General features: G+C 32.7%; 1 protein-coding gene across 3 annotated transcripts; it reads right to left on the reverse strand.

The window, feature by feature from the left end:
- Positions 1-7,634: 7,634 nt before the first annotated feature.
- LOC132704575 (gamma-aminobutyric acid receptor subunit beta-like) lies at positions 7,635-16,599 on the reverse strand. Of its 3 annotated transcripts, XM_060674659.1 has the most exons (11): positions 16,293-16,599; positions 15,706-15,806; positions 14,357-14,424; positions 13,584-13,729; positions 12,522-12,679; positions 12,032-12,163; positions 11,819-11,971; positions 11,547-11,765; positions 8,605-8,856; positions 8,352-8,551; positions 7,635-8,291 (listed from the first exon to the last, which is right to left on the reverse strand). In XM_060674659.1, the coding sequence occupies exons 1-10, from the start codon at positions 16,364-16,366 to the stop codon at positions 8,373-8,375; spliced, it is 1,482 nt and encodes a 493-aa protein (XP_060530642.1). In that variant the 5' UTR covers positions 16,367-16,599; the 3' UTR covers positions 7,635-8,291; positions 8,352-8,372. The 3 variants fall into 3 exon arrangements, with proteins under 3 accessions (XP_060530642.1, XP_060530643.1, XP_060530641.1); XM_060674660.1 differs by having other exon boundaries at positions 7,635-8,551; positions 8,614-8,856; XM_060674658.1 differs by having other exon boundaries at positions 7,635-8,551.
- Between the last annotated feature and the right edge of the window lie 11,353 nt (positions 16,600-27,952).

Below are 27,952 nucleotides of genomic sequence, written 5' to 3' on the forward strand. Positions count from 1 at the left end.
GATTTCTCTGCCTTGCCAAAATTAGTGGAGGATTTGAGAGCGGCGCAGATATATATATGGAGGATATCGGTCCTGTTGCGGATTCTGCGCCGAGTCTCATCCCACGCAATTTGAGAGAACGACTACGGTCTATAATATTGTGGAAAAATAAAAGGGCTAATTTTGATTACTAATTTTGTCCTTGGAGGTAAACAGAAGACGAAGCGGTCTGCTATGAGCATTCAGACCTTCACCTTTGTCATCGTGATTTTCACGGGGACCAATATCCGTCGCAAAATTCAAAAAATAATAAAGTCTGTAAAGCGCATTCTAACAACAGAATGCAACAGAACTATTAGATGCAGCTGTTTCATTAAAAAATTTCTCTGTTGCTAAATATGCAAAAAAATAAATTATTGAAATATTTTATTTTATAGTATATTGAAAGAAGTGTGATAAACTACACTTTAGTGACGAGTATGTTTTGTCACTAGCGAAGCGAGTGTTCAATAAGCGAATGGCTGAAGTTCATCGCCGTGGGTAAAATCTACCGTAATCATCCGATCGCTCCTAAACCAATGAGTAAAGTATCGGAAATAGTGGTGGCGGGTGGTTACTAAGCGAGTGACTGAAAAAGTTTATATGCGTGATATATGCTTTACTTTGCCTACGACGATTAGTTTTTAGATACATTTTTGGAAAAGAGCAAGAATTTGAGTGGCGTGTGACGTAACCTTGAGAACTCTTGACACTTTTCGTATACCTGGTCAGTGCATAATTGAGTATTTTAGAGTAAAGTGTTGAAATGGGACACGAGGCATTTTTTTTGTTCAGGTAATTGTTAATCGGCTTTCCTTGACTTTTTAATTATTTGATGTTAAAAAAATTAGCTTCGATTCATAGGGCGACATAGAAGGAGATAACTAAAAATTGTCAATGATAAGGGTGTTTTTTTAGGTATTTTTAAGCAGTGTCAAGCAGAAAATGTCACTCAGTTTTGGTTTTAATTATTATTTTTAAAATTGCATTTGACCGCGACTGAATCTTTTTCGGAGATTTCCCACAGCTTGAATTTTGACGGTTGTCATGTCGGTGAATGTATTCGTGTTGTTTTTGCAAAAATGTTCCCGAAAAGTAATGGTCGTAGAAAAAGTATAGTGAGCAACACGTTTGGTAAACTTTTTAAACTCGTGACTCAGATGCATAATATACTATTAAGTCGTAACGCGGAGAAAAAAAAATTCCATTAACTTATTTCGAACTAATAAAGTGCCTTCGAAAAATGACCTTTTTTTCATCTCAATGTGTAAAAATTTGAAATTTTTGAATTTTTCAAATTTAAAATAATCAATTAGTATATCCTATTCTATCTGCCTTTTTAGAGTCTCTTCCTCTCCTTTTTTCAGTTCTGATGTTCACATCACTATATATTTTGCAAAAGGTGATAAAACTAACCAAAAACTAATATACAGAAAAATATCATAGTTTTAAACTACATCTATGTTTATTTATTTTTAGGGTGCAACATGTTGATAAACATCTCCGCTCGTACCTAAACAAACTCGTGGCGAAAACTTGTTGCATAGTGTACTATTTTCTACTCTGCTCTAAAATACCCAATGAAGCACTGATCACGCGTGCGGAAAGTGTCCCTTTAAATCAGTTTCGTAATGGTCGCGGGCCACTTTTCACTTCACTTCTGATGGCCACGTTACACGAGCTGGTATGCAAAAATGTACCCAAAAACTAGTAGTCGTAGGAAAAGTATAGAATGCAAACGTTTTCAGATACTCGTGCCAAATCAAACTCGTGACTAAAGTGTTGTTTAATTTGGCAATAAACCAGTGCCTACGTAATTTGATTGATTGCATTATATTCTTACGCAGGTCGAATTGAAGACGTAATTTATAGGAAAGCATACAATATTAAAGAATGACAAAAATTTCGCTCAGTGTGGTATAGTCCCTGCTTTAGAACAGCTATCTTTGATCTATATTTATGTATTTATTTATTTGCGTACACTGCTCAACAGGATTAAACCCAATTATATAATCAGAATTACAAAATTATTTACAAAGTATAAACACCACCACGCAAATACACATATATACAATATCACAAATATCTATTTAAGAACATTCGAAATTCCTATTAAAGGTTTTGATGAAAAATTTATAGGATACAGCAGATTTGAGCTTTTAAAAAAATTTGTTTAAAATCCCTTGTACAATTACATTAATTACGATTTGGGAAAAATAGAGATCATAATCTATCAGCTTATTATTACCATATTTCAGTCAGTATTTGAGCAACCAAAGGAATTTCAAAGAAAATTACTGAACCGCGACTAGTCTCATTACGGAATTATAAAATATTGTTAAATAACAGATCTCAAAAATTATTTATAGAACAACGCCGTGTTTAGGTTGTGTTTTACCAAAGCATTTTTCTGATTTATAGAATGTAAAATCAATTTTGTGATGGAAAATTCTTTAAGTAAATCATAGAAATCGCTATTTTTAAATTCTGATCAAAATATCAAAATTAATTTTAAAAAACAACTTATGAGTTGGGAGTGACAAACTTAGCGGAACTTGAAGATAATTTAGAAAAGCAGGAATATATTTTCTATAGTCCTTATTCTTACTTAGACTGCGATAAAGGAATTCATAGGTCAAAAACGAATTCAACAAATCCATATATGTGCTTAGTCGACTAGCCTAGCCCAGCAGTAGTAGTGACAAAAAAAAAGGTGACTTTCGTATAGATTAGAATAAATTCACAAGCTCAAAGATGCTTCGAATGATATAGAAGATCAAATTAATTGTTTAACAAGGAAATCATCACCATCTATTTCACAAGTTTTGATCTCACTCAAAGAAGCTTCTTATGCCGATAATATAAAAAATATTGATATCTAAAATGCGCATGCGCGGTCATTCGAAATCTCGTTTCCAACCAATAAGACCTAGCGGTGTTCAACAACCAACGTGGCCGTTGACAGGTCGCCAATTCAACAGGTTTCAAAATATCCCCAAATCTAGTTAAATGTTAGTCGGTAAAAAGTGATCATACGTTTACAGTACTGTAACTTTTCAAATGCTAGAAAATAACTTAATCTTTGAACTAAGGTACAACATCGGTTTGATTTGGATGACATTTTGATATCCTCTTAGACCACCGAGAATGGACTAATTTTCAAATGTTTAAAAACATTATATTTAAATCAGCATCGATAATTTGGGCAAACCATATAAAACGCGGTGGCTAATTTTCCTAACCTCAAAATCCGAAATTGCGAAAATCATACTTTGATTTTTGTTTCTAACAAAATTTATCTACATTTTCTACAAAATTTATCTTGAAAAATTAGCTGTAGTTCAATCCGAATATTTTACGTTTAGTTAACCATAACTCATTTTAAGGTTTACATAGCACGGAGGTGATTAAAAATTTAAAGCTACGATTTTGAAGTGAAGTAAAAGCGTACAACTAGAAGATTCTGATTTAAATTTATCTTATAAAATTAAAACGAATAGAGAGCTCTGAAGAGCACAAAAGTAAAACCAATACAGAATTCTAAACTAAATCAAATACAGAGGAACCAGAAGAAGCATAGGACGATTCAGTGTCAAGATGGTCGAATGTAACGATTATTAATTAGAACACATAGTTACATAATGATTCTGTTGGTACTCTTCAGTATATAGGTGATATTACTGGAGGGCAGACGTTTCATTTCACTCAAGTCTAACACGTGGTTAATTATTTATAGCTTCAATTCTCGGCCATGTCGTGTTCGTTAATTGTTGTACATTGGAGCCGTATAGAGGTGCGTTTTAGCACCCAACCAGCACAGAACAAAAAGGGTCACTTTCAGTCGGTCCTTTGTTGTGGTCCGATCAAAGCATTTTCGATAACCTTCTGGGAAATTTCAATGTCAGTTTGATTAAGTGCTCCTGCGAGGGCTAATTCCCTTTCCACTCGCACCTTTGATGTCACTTTGCACATGGACGACCGTGAAATGAATGTTGCCGGCGTGCAATACGACTTTTATTAAATAAAGCAACGTAGCAAGTGCATATTTACGGGACCATTTTGTTCTGCGACACTCACGAGGCTAATTAAATTTATTAAGCAGTTGAAATGAATTTTTTATTTAAAATAAGACAGTACATTTCGTTAGCTCTTCAAATTTCAATAATAATGCGGCAAAGCAGCCCAGTGAAAAAAATTATTTCCGCGAGCACTAGACACAAATGTTAATAATTAAAAATATATTAAATGTAAATATCAGAGATATTGGACTTAGTTGCATTCCATAAAGTTGTTTTTCTACTCCCGTCTGTAAAATACCTAATTACCCACCGATCTAGCGTGCGGGAAGCGTCACTTTGCCACGTTAGTTTCGTTGCCCATGAATCCGAGTCACTTCGGACATTTCCGGGATTTTACTGTACGAATTTGGGAGCAATCGGATGTTTTCGGAGATATTTCCCACGCTTTGAATTTTGACGATTGTCAATTCTGACGGTCATGTCAGTGAATGTATTCTTGTTGTTTTGCGAAAATCTACGCAAAAACTAACGGTCGTAGAAAAAGTATAGTATGCGACACGTTCGGTAAACTTTTTAACTCACTCGTTTATTAAAAACTCGCTCCGCTCGTGTCAAATAAACTCGTCAGTTAAATGCCGTTTACCGCACTTGTTGCATAATATACTATTGAAAAAAACGAAATAACTCGTTTTTCATGCCAGTTATTTTAAACTATTTTTTACGTAGATTGCATCGAAAAAAAAACTGGCAAGCAACTTGGTAAATGATGAGTTCTTAGCTTATGTTAGTTAAGAAAATCATATTAATAAATGTTAATACAAATTTTTCTTTGGCACCAGTATTATTTCTAGTTTTATTTTATATTGCGGTAAAGAGTCCTGAAGAAGGTAATAATATTTCTGAAAGTTTCGCCAAATAAGACTTTGATTTTGCAAAAACCCCGCCGAAAACTCCTAATATCGAAAGAGAGGCTGTTCAGCTTTTGCTTTTCAGGCATGAATTATTCCTCACTTATAATTTTCCATTAGTGTTTTTTAAAATAAACTTAGATTGCTATGTAATTGAAACATTTTAAGAATAATAAGTTTCCTAAATCTTTTAACGATATATGGTATTAAAATTTGAAATACAATGTCAAAAATGGATTTTGATGCAACTTGAAACAGGTTGAATCCATACCCGATTAAAACAGAAAAAGTTCCAAACACATTTATCGTGTATGTTTGTCAGATATTTTATTTGGGTACGTTTGTTTGTCTTGCGCACTTTTGATGTGGTGACCCATCGCTTAGTAGAATTGAATGGAATACCTTTCATACATGAATGTGCCATCTTTAGCTGCTACTTGTCCACTAGAACAGCAGTTAGATCGACATTATGTCGTGCTGTTATTATTCGATATTATTATTATTATCATTTGGAAACTTTGAGTTTATAATTTTTTCCCTGCGTTTTTGTTGTATTACGTCTTTTTTTCTTCTCCATCACTATAATAATCTTTACTTTCGTAAATTAGTCAATTTGTAAATAGTCAAATAAAATCTCTCTGCATTTCAAAAACTGAGTGGGCCGCACTATTTGTACCAAATAGTTACTAGATGTATAGCTAATTCTGATAATACGGAAATTTTTGAGGCGACGATGAAAAAAAAATCGAGGCGGACCATTTAATACGTGCGGTCATTTTAAATTTTTGAAGGCAGTATTTTCTCAAAATGTTCCCAGATCTCGTTGAACATGAAAATGATGTGTTGGTTAATTTAATATGTATTGGATTGTCACTGAGTGCAGTAGATTTTTTCCAGTTTTTTTAGTTTCAATGAATTACGTCCACGTTTTGCTTTTAAGATCAAAATGTTCATCGCCAACGCTAAATTGCTAAACAAGGAGCAATTTTTAAATGAAATATGATTAATTTTGCTGAAATATTTATGTATTTCGCCTATTTTCCGTTCGTTATTTAAAAATAGAGTATTAGAGATGAGTAGAACGAATTGAAAATCGTTAGGGAGTGACTTTACTTGCACCTCTGTTACTTACCTAAGAATTAAACGGTGACTGCAAAATTTAAAGATTAATTAAACAAAAAAAAGAAATACATAATTTTTAATCAGCCAAATGGAATAATAATGAGATGCCAATGAATGCATATCCCGTACGTTCAATTTATTTTGATAACAATTTGTTTTTAGAGATATGAAGGTAAACAAAAAAACTAAATGTAGGGTTAGTAGCCAAGTTTTTTTCCAAGTGACGTATAAAAACGAAACGCTGTCAATTTTCTGACATATTTCAGTGCACTTGTTTTTGACAAATCGGCAAAAGTGCAACCGCAGCTCGCCGTCCGTATATTAGACTTTATCTGGACCGCCGAGCTATTTCAAAACAGATACCTATTTCCAAGGCTGGCAAAGGAATTTGCAGAAAACGGTTTTGAAAACTCAAAAACTAAGTGCAGAACAATGCCAAAGGATGATGCAGTTTTGTTTGGATTTTTTAAATAGACATACTGAGAACAATAATTTTTTGAAAATGATTTTATGAACTGATGATGAAAATTCATTCAATACAAGAAAGGGTTATTAGAAAAAATACGCGATATTGTCCAACCAATCAATTAATGTATGGTGTGGTGTCATAGATGGGCATATTTTGGGTCCAACATTTATAGATCAAAAGTTAACTGGGGATCATTATTTGAAACTCTTAGAGCACCAAATAGAACAATATATAAAAAATTTACCCCTAAATATATCAGCGCTGATTATATATTAGCAAGAGCAAGATGGTGCCTCTCTTCACAATGTTGAGTAAGTTAAAAATTTTCTTAACATGGAATATTCCAGGTGCTGAATAGGGAACGGCGGAATAATGGATTGGCCAACCAACAGCCCTGACTTAACTTTAATGGATTTTTTCTTGTGGGACACAAAAAATCGCGGGAAAAAAACTCCCTGTAATAATGTCGTGGAACTTCGGCAAACGATTTCAGAGGCAATCAATCAATTAAGAGACAATCCGGAAACGTTACTAAATGCAAAAAGCATACAATTAGAGTGTGTGAAAAATGTGTTCAGGAAAATGGAGCATTTAGAATAGTTAAAGAAGTTTTTATTTTACTTAAATTTGAAAATTTTGCTTTACTTTAATTTGTAAATAATTATTGTTGTTGCAGACACTCACGGCACTCTGTGAAATTATATAAAAATTTACTATTTTTGCCGATTTGTCAAAAACGAGTATTACATCATTGAAATCGGAATAAGATATTCTATTAAACACATATATAATATACAGGGTATTACATTTAAAAAAGTATGATGTAGGCTTATATGTCAGTAAACTGATAGTATTTTGTTTTAAACGTCGCTTGGAAAAAAACTTGGCTACTAACCCTACATTTTGTTTTTTTATTTACCTTGATATCTCTAAAAATAAAAAAGTTGCAGTCACTTAAAATGTTATCAAGATGAATTGAACGCACGGTACATACAAACGAATCACTATTGAATTTACAACTTGCGAAATAAATATTTAATAAACATCTACATTTTGCTAACTTTATTAAATATATCATCTACAAATTATAACAGGAACTATTAAAATTTTACACTTTCAACACACAGTAAATTTAAAATGTTTTTAATTAGTACAATACTTTCCGATGTTATAAATCGTTTGAGGAGAGCACATAAAGGAGCATTTACAAATTTCACAAAAGGTACATATTTTCATTCTTATTTATTAAAGTTGTGTAGTTTTTCAATTTTTTTTTTTTGGAATCTTGCAAATTCTCCGCCTATAAATTGAAATGTAAAAATAACTATTTGCAGTACAAGTGAGTAAAATATTTTCTTTTCCTGCCTGGACATTTGTGAAAAAGATGCAAATATGATTATTTCCACCATTGTAAAACGTAGGCACTACAATGATTATTTAACGGAATGCGATGTACGGGATCAATTAATGGGCTTGTGTATTGTGCTCGCTTGTGAAGAAATAAATTTATTTTACTGACTTGTGATTCAACAGGTCGTTTTGCCTAGGATTTTAGGTTTAATTCGTCTTTTCAAAAATGTTTGTATATTTTGTTGGCCGTCAGATTGCACTGTTAAGGCCCAACAGCAAATTTACTGCCTACGTTTTCGTAATATAAATTCAATGTTGCCATAACCTGCTGATATAGGACGACATACACTATTAATCAGATTGTTTCAGGATAAATCCCACCCTGTTGATTTTCGATTTTTCGACCTAGTATTAAAAATTACATAATTTACGTTAAAACATCCTTCATTTCAATTTTAATCATACTTTTTAGCTAGTTATTTTCCATCAGTCCAGAAAATAAAACAGCCAATATCCGGCGTTGAACACCATAAACGTGACAGGAAATATTATCCGAGAATACTTGTCTATGACGTTGACGTCTTTGATTTTCGGCATTGAAACTTTCAAAACTAAGGCTCCCTTTTTGATGGCGTTGAGAACCTTTGGTTTGTGGACTGGCGTACCTAAATTAAGAGTGAAATGAAAGATAGCACTGAGTCCATTGATGTATGCTTACCTCTCTTACCTCTATATCTTAATCCCGGGGATCTGTAACTATACGATAATCCCGACGACCTAGATCGACGAAAACTTGGCGGGAAATTGGAAAAGTCGAACTCGCCCGTTCCTAGGCAAGACGAACTGTTTCTCCTTATGGACGGTATGGGACTCATCCTTATATCGTGTAACTCTATGATATCCTCAGGAGTGTACTGTTTAGGCTGTTGTTGATTTTGGTCGACCACAGGTGCAGTGTTGGTCCCTGGTACTGGTTAAGATACAATAATTAAAAAATAAATCAGAGAATATTAATGAACCACATGTTACTAGTAAAAATATTTCTCTTATGCAAACGATTTATTTGTTGGATTATATCATCAACAATTAGGGAGTTAGGGTCAATTTTTTTACATATCCCAAGGAATTTTAGACACATCAAGCTGTCATTTTGCAATTTTTGGCAAAAATATCAGTGATGGGACTTAGAGGATCGATTATTAGAACTTTATGGGTTTTAGTGGGTATTAAATTTTCTACAATACGCAATTTTATATACAACATACTACAAAAATGCAAATGCAAAGAAGTATAGTATACAAGTACTCGCTCTACTACAAGGGGGAAATCTTGCCGAATCAAACACCAAAATGGCGTTTATCAATTTTGTTGCATAATATACTAGCACTTTTCACCATTCTATTTCTATTTATTGGAACCTACTTTTATGTTCCTATGCAAGTTGGATTTAGGAATCATATGACTACACTAAAATATTTTGGTACGCACATAAAAGTGCAAAACAATGGATCATATAAAAATCTCATATCTATTTGTGATAATTGTCTGCATAAAAGATTATTAAAATATTGTTAAAATGTTTCAACTTAATGGACTATAAAAATAATCTTTGACAATTGAATACTAATTTCGTGAGATTTTAAAACGACTATTACTGTATTGTCAACCATCACGAAAATTTATATAAATAGCTTTCCAATCCACAAACGACCGATAAAAAATGAGCAACAGCGCTACAATGAAATCTTTGATATTTTCACTGGCGTTTTTTCTGATTATCGGTACGTATTAAAAACACCTTTGCAACCAAATGTTCACAACAATGTTTTAGGGATCGCAACAAGTGCATATGCTAGTGTCGACAATGCAGGTGAGTAAAGTTGAATCTGAGATTTCAAAAACAGTAGAATGGTAGTTTGTTTGGCTTGCTTTGTTATTGCGATGTTTTAAGAATAAAAGATATAAACTTATAGTGTCGAATTTGATTTTCAAAATACAGGACAATTTTGAACCTTTTAAAGTTTTTAACGTTCTTAAAAATTTAATTGTATTACCTTACCTTCCTCGGTTTTTTTCACTGTAATAAATCGTGTAATCACTACATGCCACTAGGGTACAATTAGGGCCGAAAAATATTGGCATATTTGCCGCATTTGTAGACTAAACGCCGAATTTAATTTCTTGTTCTTCAGTACTGTGGTACTGTAGAAGTATGGATGCTTGGACAAATAAACACAATAACAACAATTAAGCTTGTTTGACAATACAATGACACTTAACGTATATATTTTTAGGAGAGAAGCCCAACTCAATATCATCACTTTTTCTGGCACCTATTTCAGCAGTACTCAAAGATATCGCCGAAATGACGCCCTCCACTACTCGTAAGTAACGAACTAGAGTTTACAGTTTTTGGTTATTGTTGGATAAAGGACCTAGGTTTTACTTTTATTATACTTTTTTCGAGTTACTTCAGAAAATAAACAAAAGCGGTAATGAATGATTACATGAAAAATAATATTTGCTCTTCCAGCATTTCAACCGTTCACTTCGATCTGGGACAAGCTGTTGTTGTGGTTGTCCGGAATAATATCATTCCTGAGTCAAATACCTGCCCCGGGGCTTCCGTAACAGACCTTCATCAGATCGCATCGCAGTACAGTAGTTGTTGCAACTATACACCTTGTTAATACAAAAAACAAATTTGTTTGATGTACAAAAAAATGAATATTACATACACCACAGTATTAGTTTGTTTACTCTCGCCTCCAAAAAACTGAAAATTGCGATTATTTATTGACAAACATATTTGCTGTCATATAAAATGAGAGCTCTCGGAGACAGGATGGGATCTTTTTTTGTATCTAGCTGGTGAAATAATAAACGTGCGCAAAAGGGAAAACTTAACCACGAAGAGAAAATATTTGTCCATATGTTAAAAAATACTTTTTAGGTATGAAGAATGATCCACATTTTATTTTACTAAAGCTGCGAAGCAAAAATTTGCTACAATTGCACCCACCTATAGAAAGATAGAAAAAAAAGTGTTTGAAATTTTTTGCTCTATTATCTTATGCAAATGTCAGAAAAAACATCTTTTTTTTTTTTAAATGGTATGCCCTATTAGCTTTTTTTCGTGATTTTAAAAACATATCGTTTATTGACATTTCATTTCGCCGTTTTTGCGTTATTTCAGTTTAATTATAATTATCATTCGATTTCTGGATAACAGCCATATTGTTTAAAAATGGTCAAGTCTGCCTTGATGTTTGCAATTGTTTTAACAATGGTCTACTTTTGACAACTAATCAAAACTAAATCTCTGCAGCGTAAGTTAACTTAAGATATTTCAAATGGGTTTTACTGAAGAACAAAAACGCCAAATAATATGGTTTCTATCAAGTCAGACTTCACCATTTTTAAACCATACAGCTAAATAAAATGTCAATAAACTACATGTTTTTGAAATCAGAAAAAAAAGATCTACAATTTAAGCTAATAATATATAGGACATTCCATTAAAAAAATAGATATGTTTCTGTCATTTTGACAGCTTGATATCATCGTTTGTTTTTTCTGACATTTGCATATGATAATAGGTGCAGGTGGATGTAAGAATATAATGAATATTTATTCAAATATTAATCCAAATGGGATTACCTGGTTTATTTTCTTCACCCTCCTTGTTCTTCTTGCTTTTCTTTTTTGCCCGAGCCCCCCAGTATGTGTAGTTAACGGCCGCGTATTCCAAAAGCGCGGCAAAAACGAATACAAAACACATAACCAGGTAAATATCGATCGCTTTGACGTAACTTATACGCGGCAGGGAACTTCTCACGCCAGTACTGATGGTGGTCATTGTCAACACAGTAGTTATACCTAGAAAGAAGGCAATAAATACAAGCACGGGATTTTTCTACGATTTAACATACCCAAGGCTACCCTAGCACTAGTCGCTTCGTGGTTGATCCAAAATGACACCCAAGAGAGCATTACGATTAAAATGCTAGGAAGATAGGTCTGGAATATGAAGTAGCCTATATTCCTCTGTAGCTTGAATGATAACGATAACCGCTGGTAGATACCTAGAAATTCGCAATTTCGTATTCAATAGGTACTTCCAAAAAACACGCAACAGAACCGACCTGTTGCCAGTTTCTCTTTCCTATCGTTAGTTTCGTAACCTATTATGGTAAATTGAGGTAATTCTGCTTCTTCTACTCCTCTGACGGGTCTGTCCATCCAGTACATAACGACATCCATTACGGTATAGCCATCTGCGGTCAAAGAGTGATTTAGACCACTTTATCGTGCTGTCTTGCAAGTCATCACACCAGGCATGGTGTTTGGAAATGTGTCAATGGCGCGAAATAATGTTAAAACCGTCGATTGCAAATAAGGCTTGTTTAACTCCAAGCCACAATTATTTAAATTTATTATCATAAAATTATGAAAAAAAAATGACTACATGACTTCAAATGCAATACTCGCTATTTTATTAGTTTTAAAATAAGCGCGTTGTTTGTTGATTGACAATAATTTGCGCATGTAAAATTTCATGTTAGCAAAAAAAATATTCTGCATTAAAATGGGACTTTGCGTTAATAATTCGTATTTAAATGGCCGCGCACTTACAGCTTTCAATTTCCACAGTGCAATTTTGCGAATCCAGAGGATAATAGTGTAGATCCATCATGCACGCCAATGTAGTGGTGAAACGCATCCCATATGTAATGGATCCCTCTCCGTTTAGCCTCACTAGTTTGTTTCGTTCCGTTACGTCGTGCAGAAAACTGGAAATAATGGAAATTCTATCTATACGACAAAAGTCTAATGATACGAAATAAGAACTCCAGACAAAATATATTCAATTGCATATCGATGTCGGTATATTTCAAATTATGTTCATATTTTCATAGTTCAATAATTCCATCAAAAAAATCTTTATTTTCCATATCAGATATAAGCATTTCCAAATTGGCAATATTATTAGCTTTTGAGATTTCACATCGAAGTTGCCAATTAAACGGTACAGGATATATTTTTTGCGCTGAAAGTTGACAGTTAATTGATTGACTCTGTTCGATTTGCCCCATCAAAAGTGGGTTAAGTGGCTTTTTGTAGCCGCCATTGATGATCTAACAGATTTTTCGAAAGTAAATTAATGTAAAGAGCCGTCTAAAGGTACTTTGCGGTCGATATAGCGTAAAATTTTATGTCGAACGCCGATTTCCAATGAAATTACGTAATAAACGTTGGCGGTGCACAATGCATCACAAGTGCCGTAACAATAATATACCTTTGCTAAGTTTTCTTAATTTTTTTTGATATTATCAAGGATCCCAATTGGAAATAGTCAAAAAAACTTACTAACAAGAAAAGTAAAACTATGACAATAAGAAAACATTCTAAATCAGAAGTGACTGAGTTAATAAGCAAAGCAAGAAATGAATTAGATTCTCTATGGAATAGAGGGATTGACCCACACTTATACACATGCATTTGAAATATGCTGTTACAGCAAGGCGAAAACAAAATTGTAATACGGAACCGCGACATTCATAAAATAATATTAAAAAATATATAAGATAATGAAAAACTTGTTGGGTTTCAGATCGTCCTTATATTTGAAATGTTCAAATGAATTGAATGTGAATTAGATAAACGTATCGCTTTATAAAACTACGCGTACTTTACCTATTCTTGTCGTTGGCAAAAAATGTATCTGGAACCCATATTTTCTCGGCAAAATCCCCTGACAACGTAAGGACTTCTTCCTGGTCGCTAAAGGCTAAACGTTCGTCTTTCCAATATTGATTCAGATACAGCGTAATGGTATAATCCTGGAAAATATTGCATCCTCAGAGTGTATATAATTTCCTGTCAATGTCTATAAAAGACCGTCGAAAGCCTCCGGTCGGTCTCGCAAATATTTATTGTAAAAGCTAGGGCCAATTCGACCAAACTATTTATAAAACGCTGATATGATATTTCAACTTTATAACTCTTACGTTCAAATTACCAGAATTTGCGATTTTTGAAATTGATGTCAATTTTTATCAACTTTGAGTACGGTTTAGAAAAATGCAGTCCCGCATACCAAACATCTTAAACTCCATTAAAAACTTGGTTTAACATTGCCTAAATTAACCGAAACGATTCTCGTATACTTAATTTATTGTTTAAATATATTTCGGGCAATACTTGTCTAACCCAAAAACTGTTATAATCCTAAAAATTTGTCAAAGAATGGCATTCTATACCTTGCCCGTAGGCTTAACCCGAATTATGTTAATATTTCGTCGAAAGGCCGAGACGTGATCTACGCTTCAAGAATTTAATTAAAATTTCAATGATAACCCAATCGATTATTCCTTCATTAAATTTTTTACGATAAAATACAAACTACGCGTTTCTAGGGAATTTAATATAAAACTTTAGCTTAAAATATAACAAAACATAATACTTGCCATGTTTACTTCCGATATGGCATCAAAACTGGCAATCGTGAGATCCATTCCGACCAGCAATGGTTCACCTGCAAATTTTAATGTTAAAAACGCTAAGCTTGAAGCTGATTAAGTAAAGCCAATCTAATTAAATTTATTACATTAAATCAATATTACTACAGTGAGACTGTAGTAGCAGTGAGTTGCGTCGGAGATTTTCCTTTAAGATAATATTCAGTAAATATAGTACATACCATTTTTTTATTGCATTTCTCTCGACCTGTTTATCTTTTAATTTTTCTTTCTCAAATCTTTTTTGCTTGAGGACTATATCGTTTTTATAATAGACAAATGCTAATAATAGAACATTCGAAAAACATGTTTATCTTCATCTCAAGGAAATTATTGAACCTGTTTATATGCTTTTTGTAAATAAATGTTTGAGCTAAACTTTACTTGTAACTGGTGCTTTTTCGAGCAAATTTTGTATCGAAGAAATAAATAAAGAACAAGTTCGAAAGATAATTTATAGTATGTAATAGATTCGACACAAAAATAAGTGTAATAGACGAAACTAACATTACGTGCAGCAAAATAATGGTTTTAAATATTGCACAATAAATAAAGGCAGCCATCAGAAGTAATATAGTTTCAGATGGGGCTATGAAAGTGCCAAAAAAAGGTCTTCAAACAAGGATTACAATTATGTATGCGGAATTTACAAAATTAGTTCCTATCTTATACCCTGCAAGAAAAATATTATCGATCCGTAAGGATATTGTATATCCCAAGGGAAATCCAAAGAATGGAACTGACATACAAAATGCTCGGCGCCTCAACACACGTTTACTGCTTGTAAATTTGTAACAAATATGCCATTCAAATTTTCTAATTTTGCATGTGCTATAATTTCATAAAAAGCGTTGTAGATACATTCGTTAGGCTTTGGTGAAAGTAATCATAAATCAAAGAATATAATCAATTTAACTGAACTACAAAACTATACTCATACAGTTTTATACGGCAGTATTATAACTTATAACAAAAGCAAATCAAATGAAACCACCTAAATGCTGGTGGTTTTCGTAGGCGTATCTAAAATGTACTTTAAATTTTACCGTTAGCTTCGTCCATTTCAAAATTAAGCTAGATCCGTTCGTCGCTTAAGAAGGAAATTGAACTCTCGATTTACTACAGACATTCACCGAAACCGCCTATTTGTGTCTTTAAGGCAAATTCGGTGCTCGTCGAAGCAGAAACTGCTCTAAATTAAAGTATTTGCGTCTGACACGTTTAATTTAAAATATCCGCCTTTGTGATATTTCTCTGAGTCGTCTTTGAAAACCGGGACTAAAATAAACAATCATTACCTCCAAAATCTGGTCTCAGTCGAATATCGTATCCGTCTAGAAGTTTGGATATGGTCTGCGTGACATTGTCCAGTCTATCAGACACTAAACTCCTTCTATCCCTGAAATTAATGTGTCCCAAATTATAAAAAATTTGTAAAACGTTCAGATCATATTATTTGTTTATTTTCCATTTTTCAAAAGTCGTATATACTTGTAACATTTTTCTTTAATTGCTTTTTAATTTGATTTTGAGCAATTTTCTTTGATAGCAATAGTAATTTGTTAAATATTGTTATTATTTGCTAGACGGTGATTCATATAACAAACAAATAAGCCGATAATTGTAAAATTTTGTAATTTGAATTTTTAATGATTCATTATAAATTTGCTAATTTTGAAACCACATTTTAATACTAAATATAATTAGATGCCAGCTGAAAAATAGGGAGGGAACCTGACTTGTTTAAAATAAAATAATATTAAATATGGTCACCATAGCCATTTAATTTTCTGTATTAATAACATTATTCATAAATTACTACCATTCTTAAAATAATTTAATAATGAATGAATGTATGATGAATATGTAGTATTTTTCTACTCACCTATCAATTGCTAAAGTCAAGGAAACAAAAAAACACAGCCACAGAACGATGTTTGTTAAAAAATTTAGCACCATAGTTCATAACTTAAGAAAATCGCTTAAAATCTCGGTCATTTTTATTTGAACAATTCACTCACTCCGAATATGTTTTTAAAATTACCAGTCTAACTGTGTTTATACATTTTACTTGCTTAAAACTCGCAAACAGCACGAACAGTTCGATTTACACACAAAGATTAATGGAGGGGTTTTAAAATTATATGATTTAATATCGGCATTTTACTAAACGTATTCTACGTACAACCCTCTCCGATCTTAGTTCAACAAGCGTGATAGAGCCCAGGGGGCGCAAGCGTAAAGATCGCTGCCCGACTCGCGAGAGATTTTGGAAGCGCTTTGCTCGATATCTATACCGGATGTTGCAAAAGCTCCAACATTAATAATATATTTGCCGTTGTAAGTCGTAAAAAATGCCTCTCCGGAAAAAACTAAATTTTAAATATACAATTACAATATTTCTTCGTGCAACTTTTGAAATTTGTATGTTTGACAAAGTCCAAAAAACATAAGAATGTAGTAATTTTTTTAACTTATTAATCGAGAGTGCAGTTTCTCCTACAAGTATTTTCTCAAATATATCAAGCGAAATAGTTATATCGCTTAAATTGATCGCATAAATTGAACTTTACCAATTATTCTAAATTGATACAAGTTTGGCATTGTGTTGAGATATTTATCCCTTGTGAGAATAGTTTCAATCCGATATTTCTTGTGAATGGTCTCGATGTTACTTAACTCAATTCTGAACAATAACGAACAGTTTTCTATTAATTTTGACAATGAAGATCGATATTTTTTTATGAAAAAGAAGTAAATGCTAACGTCACCAACAGTAATTTTTTTTGTAAAATATCTTTACTATTAACACTAAATGTAAGGTAATCGATCGATTCCGGTTCTTTTCATTTAATTTTCGTTTCTGCTTGGCGTCACTCCTTAGGGACTTTATTAAAGAAGTACTGTCTCGACTAATGGAAATCAAATACTTAGGCAGCTTCAGGATGAAAAATATTCTTATGTGAATTCAACGCACGATATATTGTTGTGGGATATCATTCTTTCGTTTGTTGAACTGCGACTGGAATCCTGCAGACGTTTCGCCAAGATCCCAATTAGCATCTTAAATGCTCGCGCTCCGAAAACACTTCGAACACTGAGTGTTTTATATCATTCCTACCGATTCGAGGTGGTTGAGCAATACATCATTTTGAAGCTTTCATAGGTGGCTCTTTAATGGTCTAATTGAATATCTGTGACGTCAGATTTTTTTGAGATAGTTATACATCTTCCCGACGGTTTCAAGGTGGTTGAGTAATACATCATTTGGTCTATTTCAATATCTGGGACAACGTCACATTTTCTTTGAGATTGCGAAATAATTATAATGAACTTTTGGGTATTTCATAATTGAGGGTAGTTTTATATATTCCCGACGTTTTCAAGATGGTTGAGTAATAAATCATTTTGAAGCTCTCCTAAGTGGCTCTTCAACGGCCTAATTGAATATCTTTGAGGACGTCAGATTTCTTTCTAATTGCGAAATAAATATAACGAATTTTTGGAAATTTTATTATTGGGGGTAGTATTATATCTTACCGACAGTTTCAAGGTGGTTAAGCAATACAACATTTTGAAGCTCTCCTAACTGACTTATCAATGGTCTTTTTGAATCTCTGGGACAAGGTTAGATTTTTTCGAGATTGCGCAATAGTAATTAAAGTAATTTATTTTTTGGGGTGATGCGAAGGGAAAAGGGGTTCTTTTCTGTATAGCAACATTGGATATGGTTTTTGGGAGTTCCTTTACAATATTTCCATGGTTACTTTCCCGGCATTTCCACAGGAATACGTTTTTTTAATTAAGGTATTATTAATTAAGGTAAGTAAGGTATTAAGGTTACTGGTCCACTGTCATATTCTCAAATCCGAATCCAAATCCAAATCTAACTTCAGCCACATAAACATATTTTACTGCGATTGTCAAGCAGTAATATGAGAGATGCATTTAAATGATCACATCAACCACCAAGATACCGTTTATAACTAGAGTTTAGATATAGAATGTTTATAGCATTATGGTAAATGTGATATAGTGCTTTCATAGTTAAATTGTTTTGACCTAATGACTTCAATAAGAAGGGGTGCTACCTGACTTTTAATATTAACAGCATTAGTCGTCTTTGTCAAATATTGATTTTAGAAAACTCGGCATGTTTCGTCTGTGGGAAGACATTCTACTGTTAGAAGTTAGAGTCTTAACGCTATTGTTAGTTGGTTAAGCTACTGAATCGTGTGAAAAAAAAAACTGTCAAATCTCATTAAAACAAGAAAGAAGCGTAAAGATTTGGGTTCCAGTATATATTCTGGCGTGTGCAAGCACCTACCCTAGGAAGTTTGAAGGAACGACTTGTTAATGGAGAATAAGCTGCAGAATTACTAGCCTTTGTTCACAATGGGTTTTCAATATCATTCTTCGGAAAAGTGTAGAACAATCTCTTGGTCTAATAAAGGTAAATACTTTGTGGCTCAACGGCAGAATTTGTTAAAGAATGGTTCAAGTTTTGTCTTCTACACAACATTCTTCAGAATAGCGTTATAGTAATATCTCAGTTGTACATAAGGTTCTCCAGGGTTCAATAATGCAAAGTTCAAAATTAAATTACGGCATTTCCGAGATTTTACCGCACGGGTTTCGGAGCAATCGGATGTTTCCGGAGATACTTCCCATATTTTGAATTTTGACGTTTGTCAATTCTGACGGTCATGTCAGTGAATGTATTCGTGTTGATTTGCGAAAATGTACCCAAAAACTAACAGTCGTAGAAAAAGTATAGTGTGCAACACATTCGTTAAACTTTTTAAGTCACTCGTGAGCCAAATGCCGTGAACCCCACTCGTTGCATAATATATTAATTTTCTACTCCCGTCTGTAAAATACCTAATTACCCACCGATCTAGTGTGCGGGAGCGTCACTTTAACACGTCAGTTTCCTTTCCCATCAATCCGAGCCACTTCGGACATTTTCGGGATTTTACCGCACGGATTGGGAGCGATCGGATGTTTTCGGAGATACTTCCCACGCTTTGAATTTTGACGTTTGTCAATTGTGACGGTCATGTCAGTGAATGTATTCGTGTTATTTTGCGAAAATGTACCCAAAAAGTAATGGTCGTAGAAAAAGTTTTAAAAATTCCGTTAACCATGTTATTATTGTAGAAAAATCTTATAACACTTTCAGTCATACTGTAAAAAACCATTATAATTAATTTACGTGAAGATAGTAACAGCGACACAGAATAATATATATCTATGTATTATAATGTAGGTGTTGATGTAGATAGATATCAAATGGGCATAAGAAAAATATTTTAAACCGTGTTTTGTTAAAATTTTGCATTTCATTAAATTAATTATAAACCTTTTCCGTCGGTATCCTTCTTTTCTTCAGAAGTCCGACCTGGCACTACATATTTTCGCTTTGCTTATTTACAGCAAGTTTATTGCCAAACCATTTATCTATGAAAGCACTATACTTGTCTACTACCACTTTTCTCAAAAGATGTGTTCTAATAACCAGTATTAATGGGACAATCTACAAAACTATTGTAAGTCATTCCTTTTCTTAGCGAAAAAGATTGTATCTGTCGGCATCTATATTTGCAGTTTATCAATGCTGCGTATAATTTATGTAATGGCAACGAGTTATATCTGCATACTAACTATATTTATTTTGTATTAAAGCTCGTCTTATCGATAACGCCATACATACAAGCTGCCTAAATAGTTCATGGCGCTGTAAAACAATCCTTTTTATCCCTTAATTGTCTAGTCAAGTATGTCAAGTCTAGGTGTTTTAGTTTTTAAGTAACTTTTTGGTTATAGCAACTAGGCAAACTAAACCACTAGTTCCCCAGCAAACGTTGTTCAATTCTACCACTTTATTTAATCCAATCGCCGACCTAATCCGTATTAAAAAACTTCCTGGACAATGCCTGTTGTATAACGAGCGCATGTCACTGAAACTTCCTGAAATTGTTTTGAAAGTTTGAGAGCGCGCGCAACATCCCACAACTTTCTTCTTACTTTTCGGAGTTACATCTCCGCGTGAAGAGAACCGGCGTTAAACATTATTAACGGTACATTAAGAACACTTCCACGAAAATGTGCCCAAAGATGTTATTAGTAGCGGTGTACTTTATGATTATTTGGTGAGTCTCGTTCTTAGAACAGATTTTTGGCTGATTTAAAGCATGCATATAATGAAAACGATTTATATAAGATTTGAAACAATGTGTCCTATCAAGTCGGAACCATATAGAAAACTTTTTTTATTTCAAGTTTTATCAAGTTATTTTTTAGAAACAGTCCTGCATGGTCCAAAACTTAAACTCCAACCATCAGATGTAAAATTTGCTAAGCGAGATTTGTCGAAAGTTAATCAAAATTGAAAAAATAAACGCAAACTTTGTAAATTACCCGTCATCTTTAAAAAATGACCTTTGATATTTTATTTTGAAAATAACAAGATTAAAAATGCAAACTAATACATTATAAGTGACATTCTTACCAATAACAAAATCAAAACTTTTTTTTTACAAATTATTTATATATATATATATATATATATATATATATATATATATATATATATATATATATATATATATATATATATATATATATATATATATATATATATATATATATAAATTTATAAATTATCAATTACCAGAGAAATTTATAAAAATTATTTTCAATTTTCAATTGCGATCAACTCTCTTATTTGAAAACGTTTTTTAAAGCCTAATAGAGGCAGGAATACCAACAAATATTAAATTAATCTAACATACCAACTGCAAGAGTAAGAGCATTAATTAGTAAAGTAGTAAAGAAGTGAGAGATGGTTTTGCTTCTTAGTTTAAGAGTTTTCTTAATTGCTAGAGTTATTTCTCCCATTAACTGGTTGTTGTGCAACTAAGGTAGTTAGCTGACACTAAGGACATTTACCAAAAGCGGTTATCATCTTATTAATATTACGAAAAGTTGACAACCACCGAGTGCCGAAACCATAACTTTTATTGTGGATTAAAATTAAAATTAAATTAACTATGGTGCATGGTTTTTTACAGAAACGTCTTAACCTGCCTTTAGCTAATCCAGATGTATGTTCTTAAATCCTATATCTTTCTTTTGTTTTAGGTATGATTTCAATCAATGTTTGCTCAATTGTCTTGTCAATAATTGTATGAATCTGTCACACAATAAATCATTATTATTGCTACTATACATTTAGATGGAACACGAAAAAATAACGTAACATAACTATAATTTTTCCCTACACCGACGTTTAAAGGATGATGCTAGAAATTGCTTTTGGTTGAAGAACTTTTAAAGTACTTGACAAAATTTAATAAATTTATGTAATATGATAGCCAGTCGCTTGTTTAGTTTACCAGGTGTGGACGAAGAAATAATTTTTAAAAACCTGTATTACATTTTTTTTTAAATAATAGAAAAAGTATACGTGCTTAGGACCAACAAAATAAACAATTCTCGAAAAAAAAAACGAATTACGGTTGGTGTTGCATTTTTAATTATCGAAAAAAAAGTGTAAGAAAACTTTTGTTTAATGTTGTATAACCAAAAGTAAAACTTGGAATTTGAAAAGTTACAACATACAAATTTTACATTAGCGGCGTTGTTTAGGGACGCATATCTCCACATGAAAAGAATTATAAGGGCATTTACCTGACACCCAGTATATACCAGGTATAGTGTTGAGTACTTTACCAGTTCCACCTATATCGATTCAATCTCTTCTACGAACAGCAAGTTCCTATTGCATTAGCAGAATGATTAGATTTCAACAAACCTTTTACCAATTCGAGATTGCAACTTGTAATTATTAATTAGGATTTGATAATAATTTAATATGAGCAAATTGATAAGAAAACTTATAGTATTAGAGTTTACATAAATTTACGTTAGGTTGGTTTTGTTTAAGGTAATTTAAATCATACAGAAATTAGGAACGATTTCTTATTCCATTAAAAAAAAAAAGTAAAAACTTCGCAGTTCTACCAGGGCAGATTTTGGATTCTCAAGTTAATTGCTTTAAATTGGTCTTGGTTTAAAACCTCGGATTTTATTTTAGCGACAGTGGGGGTGGGACTTAGAAGAAGTAAAGTTTAGCCTCTAACGGTATTAGTGTATTAAAATTTGCATACTAATGTCATTTTCGAGAAACCGTTAAAACGGATACTAATAGTTCCTTCTTTACTAAAATCTGGCCAAAATAGAGATAATGTAATACAAACAGGAATGCTTTTCTCGACCGCCTTTTATTATTTGCAATTTTGTAGACAAAGACAAATTAGGTCGCCTGAAATATTACGAATTCCGATGGTTTGGTTTTGCTACAGCATCAAGCACTAGTCTAATTTTTCCGGTTTATTGATATTTCATTTATCAAAGTGCCGAAAACACCTGTGATACTTCATGTGACTCTAATTTTGTTGAGCCAACCCTCATCTATATAGCTATTCTTAAATTTTCTCAAGGTATTAATCTTTTCGGAATAAATATGGGAAGTGATTTTTATTTTCCTGATTGATTTTAATTGACTATAATTTGTTGCCTTAAAAATTTTAAGCATTTAGTGAATTTGTCTTGTTTGACGAAATTTTTATTCCCAATTTTGTAATGTACGATAATTTTAACTGCCAAATAAATCATCTGAACACGGTGGTAATTTATCTTGCAATAATCCGGGCATCTTCTCGCATTTCGACCGCAATTTCCTTTGCATATTAGATTAAGATATACCGAAAGTAGCAGCAAGCGCTAAAAAAACAACGCGACTTCCAGAATTAAGCGTTATTTATTAAAGGCGTCCAGTCGCAAAGTGAAGATTTATAATCTTTTTATTTCCGCGGGAAATTGGACCTTACATGCATTTTCACTTCGTTGGTTAGCTTTTTTATTTTCGGTGATATCCATTTTCGTGCCTCGAGATAATTCAGATAAATAAAGCATTTTTCTACTCCCTTCTGTAAAATACCTAACAATACACCGATCTAGCGTACGGAAAGCGTCACTTTACGACGTGAGTTGCTTGTTCCACGGATCCGAGCCCATTCGGACATTTCCGGGATATCACCGCACGGGTTTAGCAGAAATCGGATGTTTTCGGAGATATTTCCCACGCTTTGAATTTTGACGTTTGTCAATTCTAATGGTCATGTCAGTGAATTTATTTGTGTTGTGTTTTGTAAAAATAAGTATAGTATGCAACATGTTTGGTAAACTTTTTAAGTCACTAGTATATAAATCACTCGCTCCGCTCGTGCCAAATAAGCTCGTGACTCAAATGCCGTTTACCGCACTTGTTGCATAATATACTATTATGTGCTTGTCGCTTCCCAGAGCTCATCTTACCTGATAAACAAGATCATGAAAGAATATGAAAACTCAATTAAAATAAAAAACTGTATGAAACTCAAATCTGTTTTTACATTATTAAATACACTGTTCTTCGCTTGCTTCTCTCAGCATATAAATTTAAATTAGGAGCCATGATAAGTATGCCAAAACTCTGCAGCTGTCATTAAAGATTGAGGTATAAAGGCTATACATGTTTGTTGGTTGAATAAATACAAGCTGAGCAAAACTGCAGCTGCTGGAGGAGAGGGTATAAATCTTCACCTTGTGCCTTCGAATCGCGTTACTTATTAATGCAACAAAATTACAATCGTGGTTAGATAATTCATTTCTCGGTAAAAATCGCATTTTAAAAAATAACCGAAAAATTTATACACGCCGAACACTGTCGTGTATTGAATTTTTTTTCTCTTTGTATGAAGGCGGATTCTTTGTAATGCCCGAAACAAAGGCTATGTGATGCTTGGGTGGTAAGGGTGCCTTAATAAACGGTTTCATTTTATTGCGTTTCCTCAAGTATATGTAGGTCGACCGAACATTAAAAGTAAGACGCAACACATTCAAATTCTTAAAAAATATTCTGGCATTATCGTAGAAAGTTTAACGCCTCGAATTGTTCAGCAGCTTTTCCAGATATCTGCGAATACAAGCTTTACGTTTTTTAAACTAATTAGAGAAATACAAATAATGAACTTTTGTGCCAGAAATAGCTTCTCTTTCAGTTCACTGGAAAATCCATCGCACAAAATCTTGTTTCCCGGAATAACAGCAATTCGTTTTTAATGATTCCGCGTATGCCAATTTTAGTCTGGTTGACTGTATTGCCGAAAGCAATTCCGTGCCTCTCCAATTAGAATTTAAAAACTCTACGCAATTCCGAGAATAGCGTAATAATATCATGTTGTAAATTAATAACTAATGATGAATGAATAAAGTAAATATATATTTCTCTACTCTATCAATTTTTCAAATTACATATTTTTATTACCATAGCCTAATAGTAATAGTAATTTAAGCATTTCAAAATTTAAGATTTGAACCTGACGGTGAAGACGTTTTAAAGAAATGTATGTCTCGCCTATGTTTATTAGTAAGTGATTGTATTGGCATCAAGTTGCACTTACTTTTTGAATTTGCTGGACATGTTTATTAGTAAATTGAGAACCAGAATAACTAAGAATAATTTTATACGCAATCGACGAAACTGACTGTGACGTCAAGATGTCACAATCATCAAGCGAACGACAGATTAAAACACATAAGGTATATCTCAAAAGTAACCCATAATCCATAATGCTCGGATATTTTAAACTCCAAATTAATAAGACCCCAAAAACTGAATTTAAAAACTGATGTCAAACAACCGCCTTGACAACAGAATGAATAATTCTGACAGACACAGCCAACTACCTCTTATAAGAAATAATTATGAAGTTTTCAAAAATATAGAGTTTATGTACTTCGCATTCGTACTTCGATTTTTTGAAGTATTTTAATCTAATCTAATCTAATCAAACAGATAGACAATTAGTTAAGCACGAAATAATAATGATTAATAATAATTCTCTGCATGCTGCCATATTAACGATATTGTTATGACCATGCAAAGAGGTTATTATTTTTTTAAGCGAAAACCGTACATCAGATTGAAAAAAAGTCAAGGAATTAAATTTCTTTAGAAATGGTTGGAGATTGTAAAAATAATTTTTATTTTAATTCATGTTCCAGTTTTCTTTTTAAAATCGTCCCCTTTATTATGGACATTCTATTAGAAAACACCTCTTCCCCAGTCAAAATTTTGTAAAATTTGAAAATAATTTTCAGAAAATTCTCGTGACCTAATTTGTTTTTCATAGACTATACTGTTAATACCTTGCTTATTTTAGAGTGCTCATCTAGTAACCTTCACCTTTGTTTCTATAAGTTCCTAAATGGCTTGCAGTACTGAAGTAAAACAATTTTCAAAATATTTAGTATTAAAAAAAATCTTTACAAAAAACCTACCAATGCTCACTAAAATAGTACTTATTTCCAAACTACGAACGAATGGAATACTTTTAATATTCTCAAGTGTTTGGCAGCAAAGTATGTATACAAATCGGTTTTACTTATCCCGAAATCAATACCAAATGTTTTACATTTTGGCGTTACAAGACGTGGCGAGGTCTTTCCATGAATATATTTGTTTTCCGTAATATTTATTCCTGATTTTACGATGCAAGATGTTAGACACATTTTATTAAAAGTCACGGGGTGATTCTAACTTACAATACTTTCTTTATCTATTATTTAAAATATAATATTCCTTAGTAAAAAAACATTTTCGCTCGGCGCGCCACAAGGATTTATTCCGCGATATAACTCCGAATTTCACAGTAACTGTATAGCACATATAAAACTGCGACTTTACCAGACACATTTCATGAATATCATTATATCGTTTTTAGTGTAAAAACATGTGTTCCTGGAAAGAGATTTGCATTTTAATACCTTATATACACTGCGAACATGGTTTTAATTCGGGAAAACTTGTGCTACATATTATTGAGCAAACTTAATGCTAATAAATGAAATATGTGGTTGAATATGAAGTTGTTAATATTTGCACTCATTTTTGTGCGCAATTTAACGAATTAAAGAAATTCAAATTCACTACAGGTTGTAATGTAACAAATGCTCCTGAAATTGTTTTCTCGAAAGTACTTGGCTTGGCCGAATATTCATGATATTTTCAATCACTTCATTTTTAAAACTACAGCGCACCCAAAATAAAAATCATCTCCAATATTTCTTTGACAATGAAGCGGGTAGATCATTTTCTGTTGTTTATAACTACAATTATATCAACGATATAATATAATAATAATAAATATTCATGCACTTTGCATGCGCGATCAGTGCATAATTGTAAAGTAGGGAGTAGAAAAAATAAATTTCAGATTCAATTTAATTTTAAGTTATAAGGTGGGGAGACAGATAGTAGGTAATTGTTAATCAGAGTTTAAGGTTTATCAGATATGATGCTTGTAGAATAGATATTGAATCTGGAATGCACATCAATTTGGAATGTCATTATTTTTACGCGTCGCTTGATAAGGGTATTCGCAACGAAATCGAAATAAAATCTCAATAATATGCATCCCCGATCTCTAAGGGTTTAAAACTGTTATATCCTTGAAATTCTTGCCGCTGGCCTTTCCAAAGCCATCTTGTCGTTTCCCGTCGAACAAAACAAATGCCGAATCGGCAGTTTTACCACTTCACTGTTAAGTCGAATGTAAAAATGGAAAATTAGAATAGCAAACAGTTTTTGAATTCCGTAAAGCGACTCACAAATTTTCGCCCGGCAACGTTTGGATAAATAAAATTCGATAAATAAGCGTAGTTTTTTTTTTCTGCAATATGAAAATGTCCCGCGGGCAGATATTTCCATTGTGATTTTAGTTTGTATTTACTCATTTCTGAAAACATCGGAATTGAAGTGTGGAGTTTCCTTTAAAAAAAAAAATTCAACGGAAATTTGTTTTGCCTTTATACGCTTTATAGTGATTTATGAAACAAGTTTAATAAACGCCATTTTAATGGGCGAGTTTGATTTGGCATGGGCGAAGCGAATGCATAATAAACGAGGTTATAAACGTATTCCATTTTATACTTTCTCTGGCTTTTGGTTACATTTTTGCAAAACAGCCGAAAAGCAGCCGAAAAATTCGCAATACTCTCACAGTGAGATAATTTCTTTTACCATCCTAATATAGGACCCAGACATATAAAACTATTCAAAACTAATGCGAAAAACTTAGCGGATTGATTCCTTGTTAAAATTAAATTAATTAAATTCATCATACAGGGTTAGTAAAAAGTATCCATCTTCAAAACTGCCAAAGCTGGAATGATAAAATTCAATACCTGGAGGTTTCTTGCAGAATTCAAAAATGTTAAAAGCAATGTTGTCAGATTTACCACTTTTACGTTACACGTCATATTTTTGTTAATTTAAATGGGTCGCCCAAGTTATTTTTGTTGCAATTTTTCAAAACCCTTCAGGTTCTGAATTTTATCGTTCTAACATTGGCAGTTTTGGAGATATTATTTAAGCGTTTCGGTACTTTTCACTAACCCTGTATAAACGTTGGGTCAAAAGGAAGATTTCGAGCTACA

This window comes from Cylas formicarius, unplaced genomic scaffold (assembly GCF_029955315.1).
Source record: "Cylas formicarius isolate icCylForm1 unplaced genomic scaffold, icCylForm1.1 PGA_scaffold_7__23_contigs__length_41026272, whole genome shotgun sequence".
Classification (NCBI taxonomy): domain Eukaryota; kingdom Metazoa; phylum Arthropoda; class Insecta; order Coleoptera; family Brentidae; genus Cylas; species Cylas formicarius.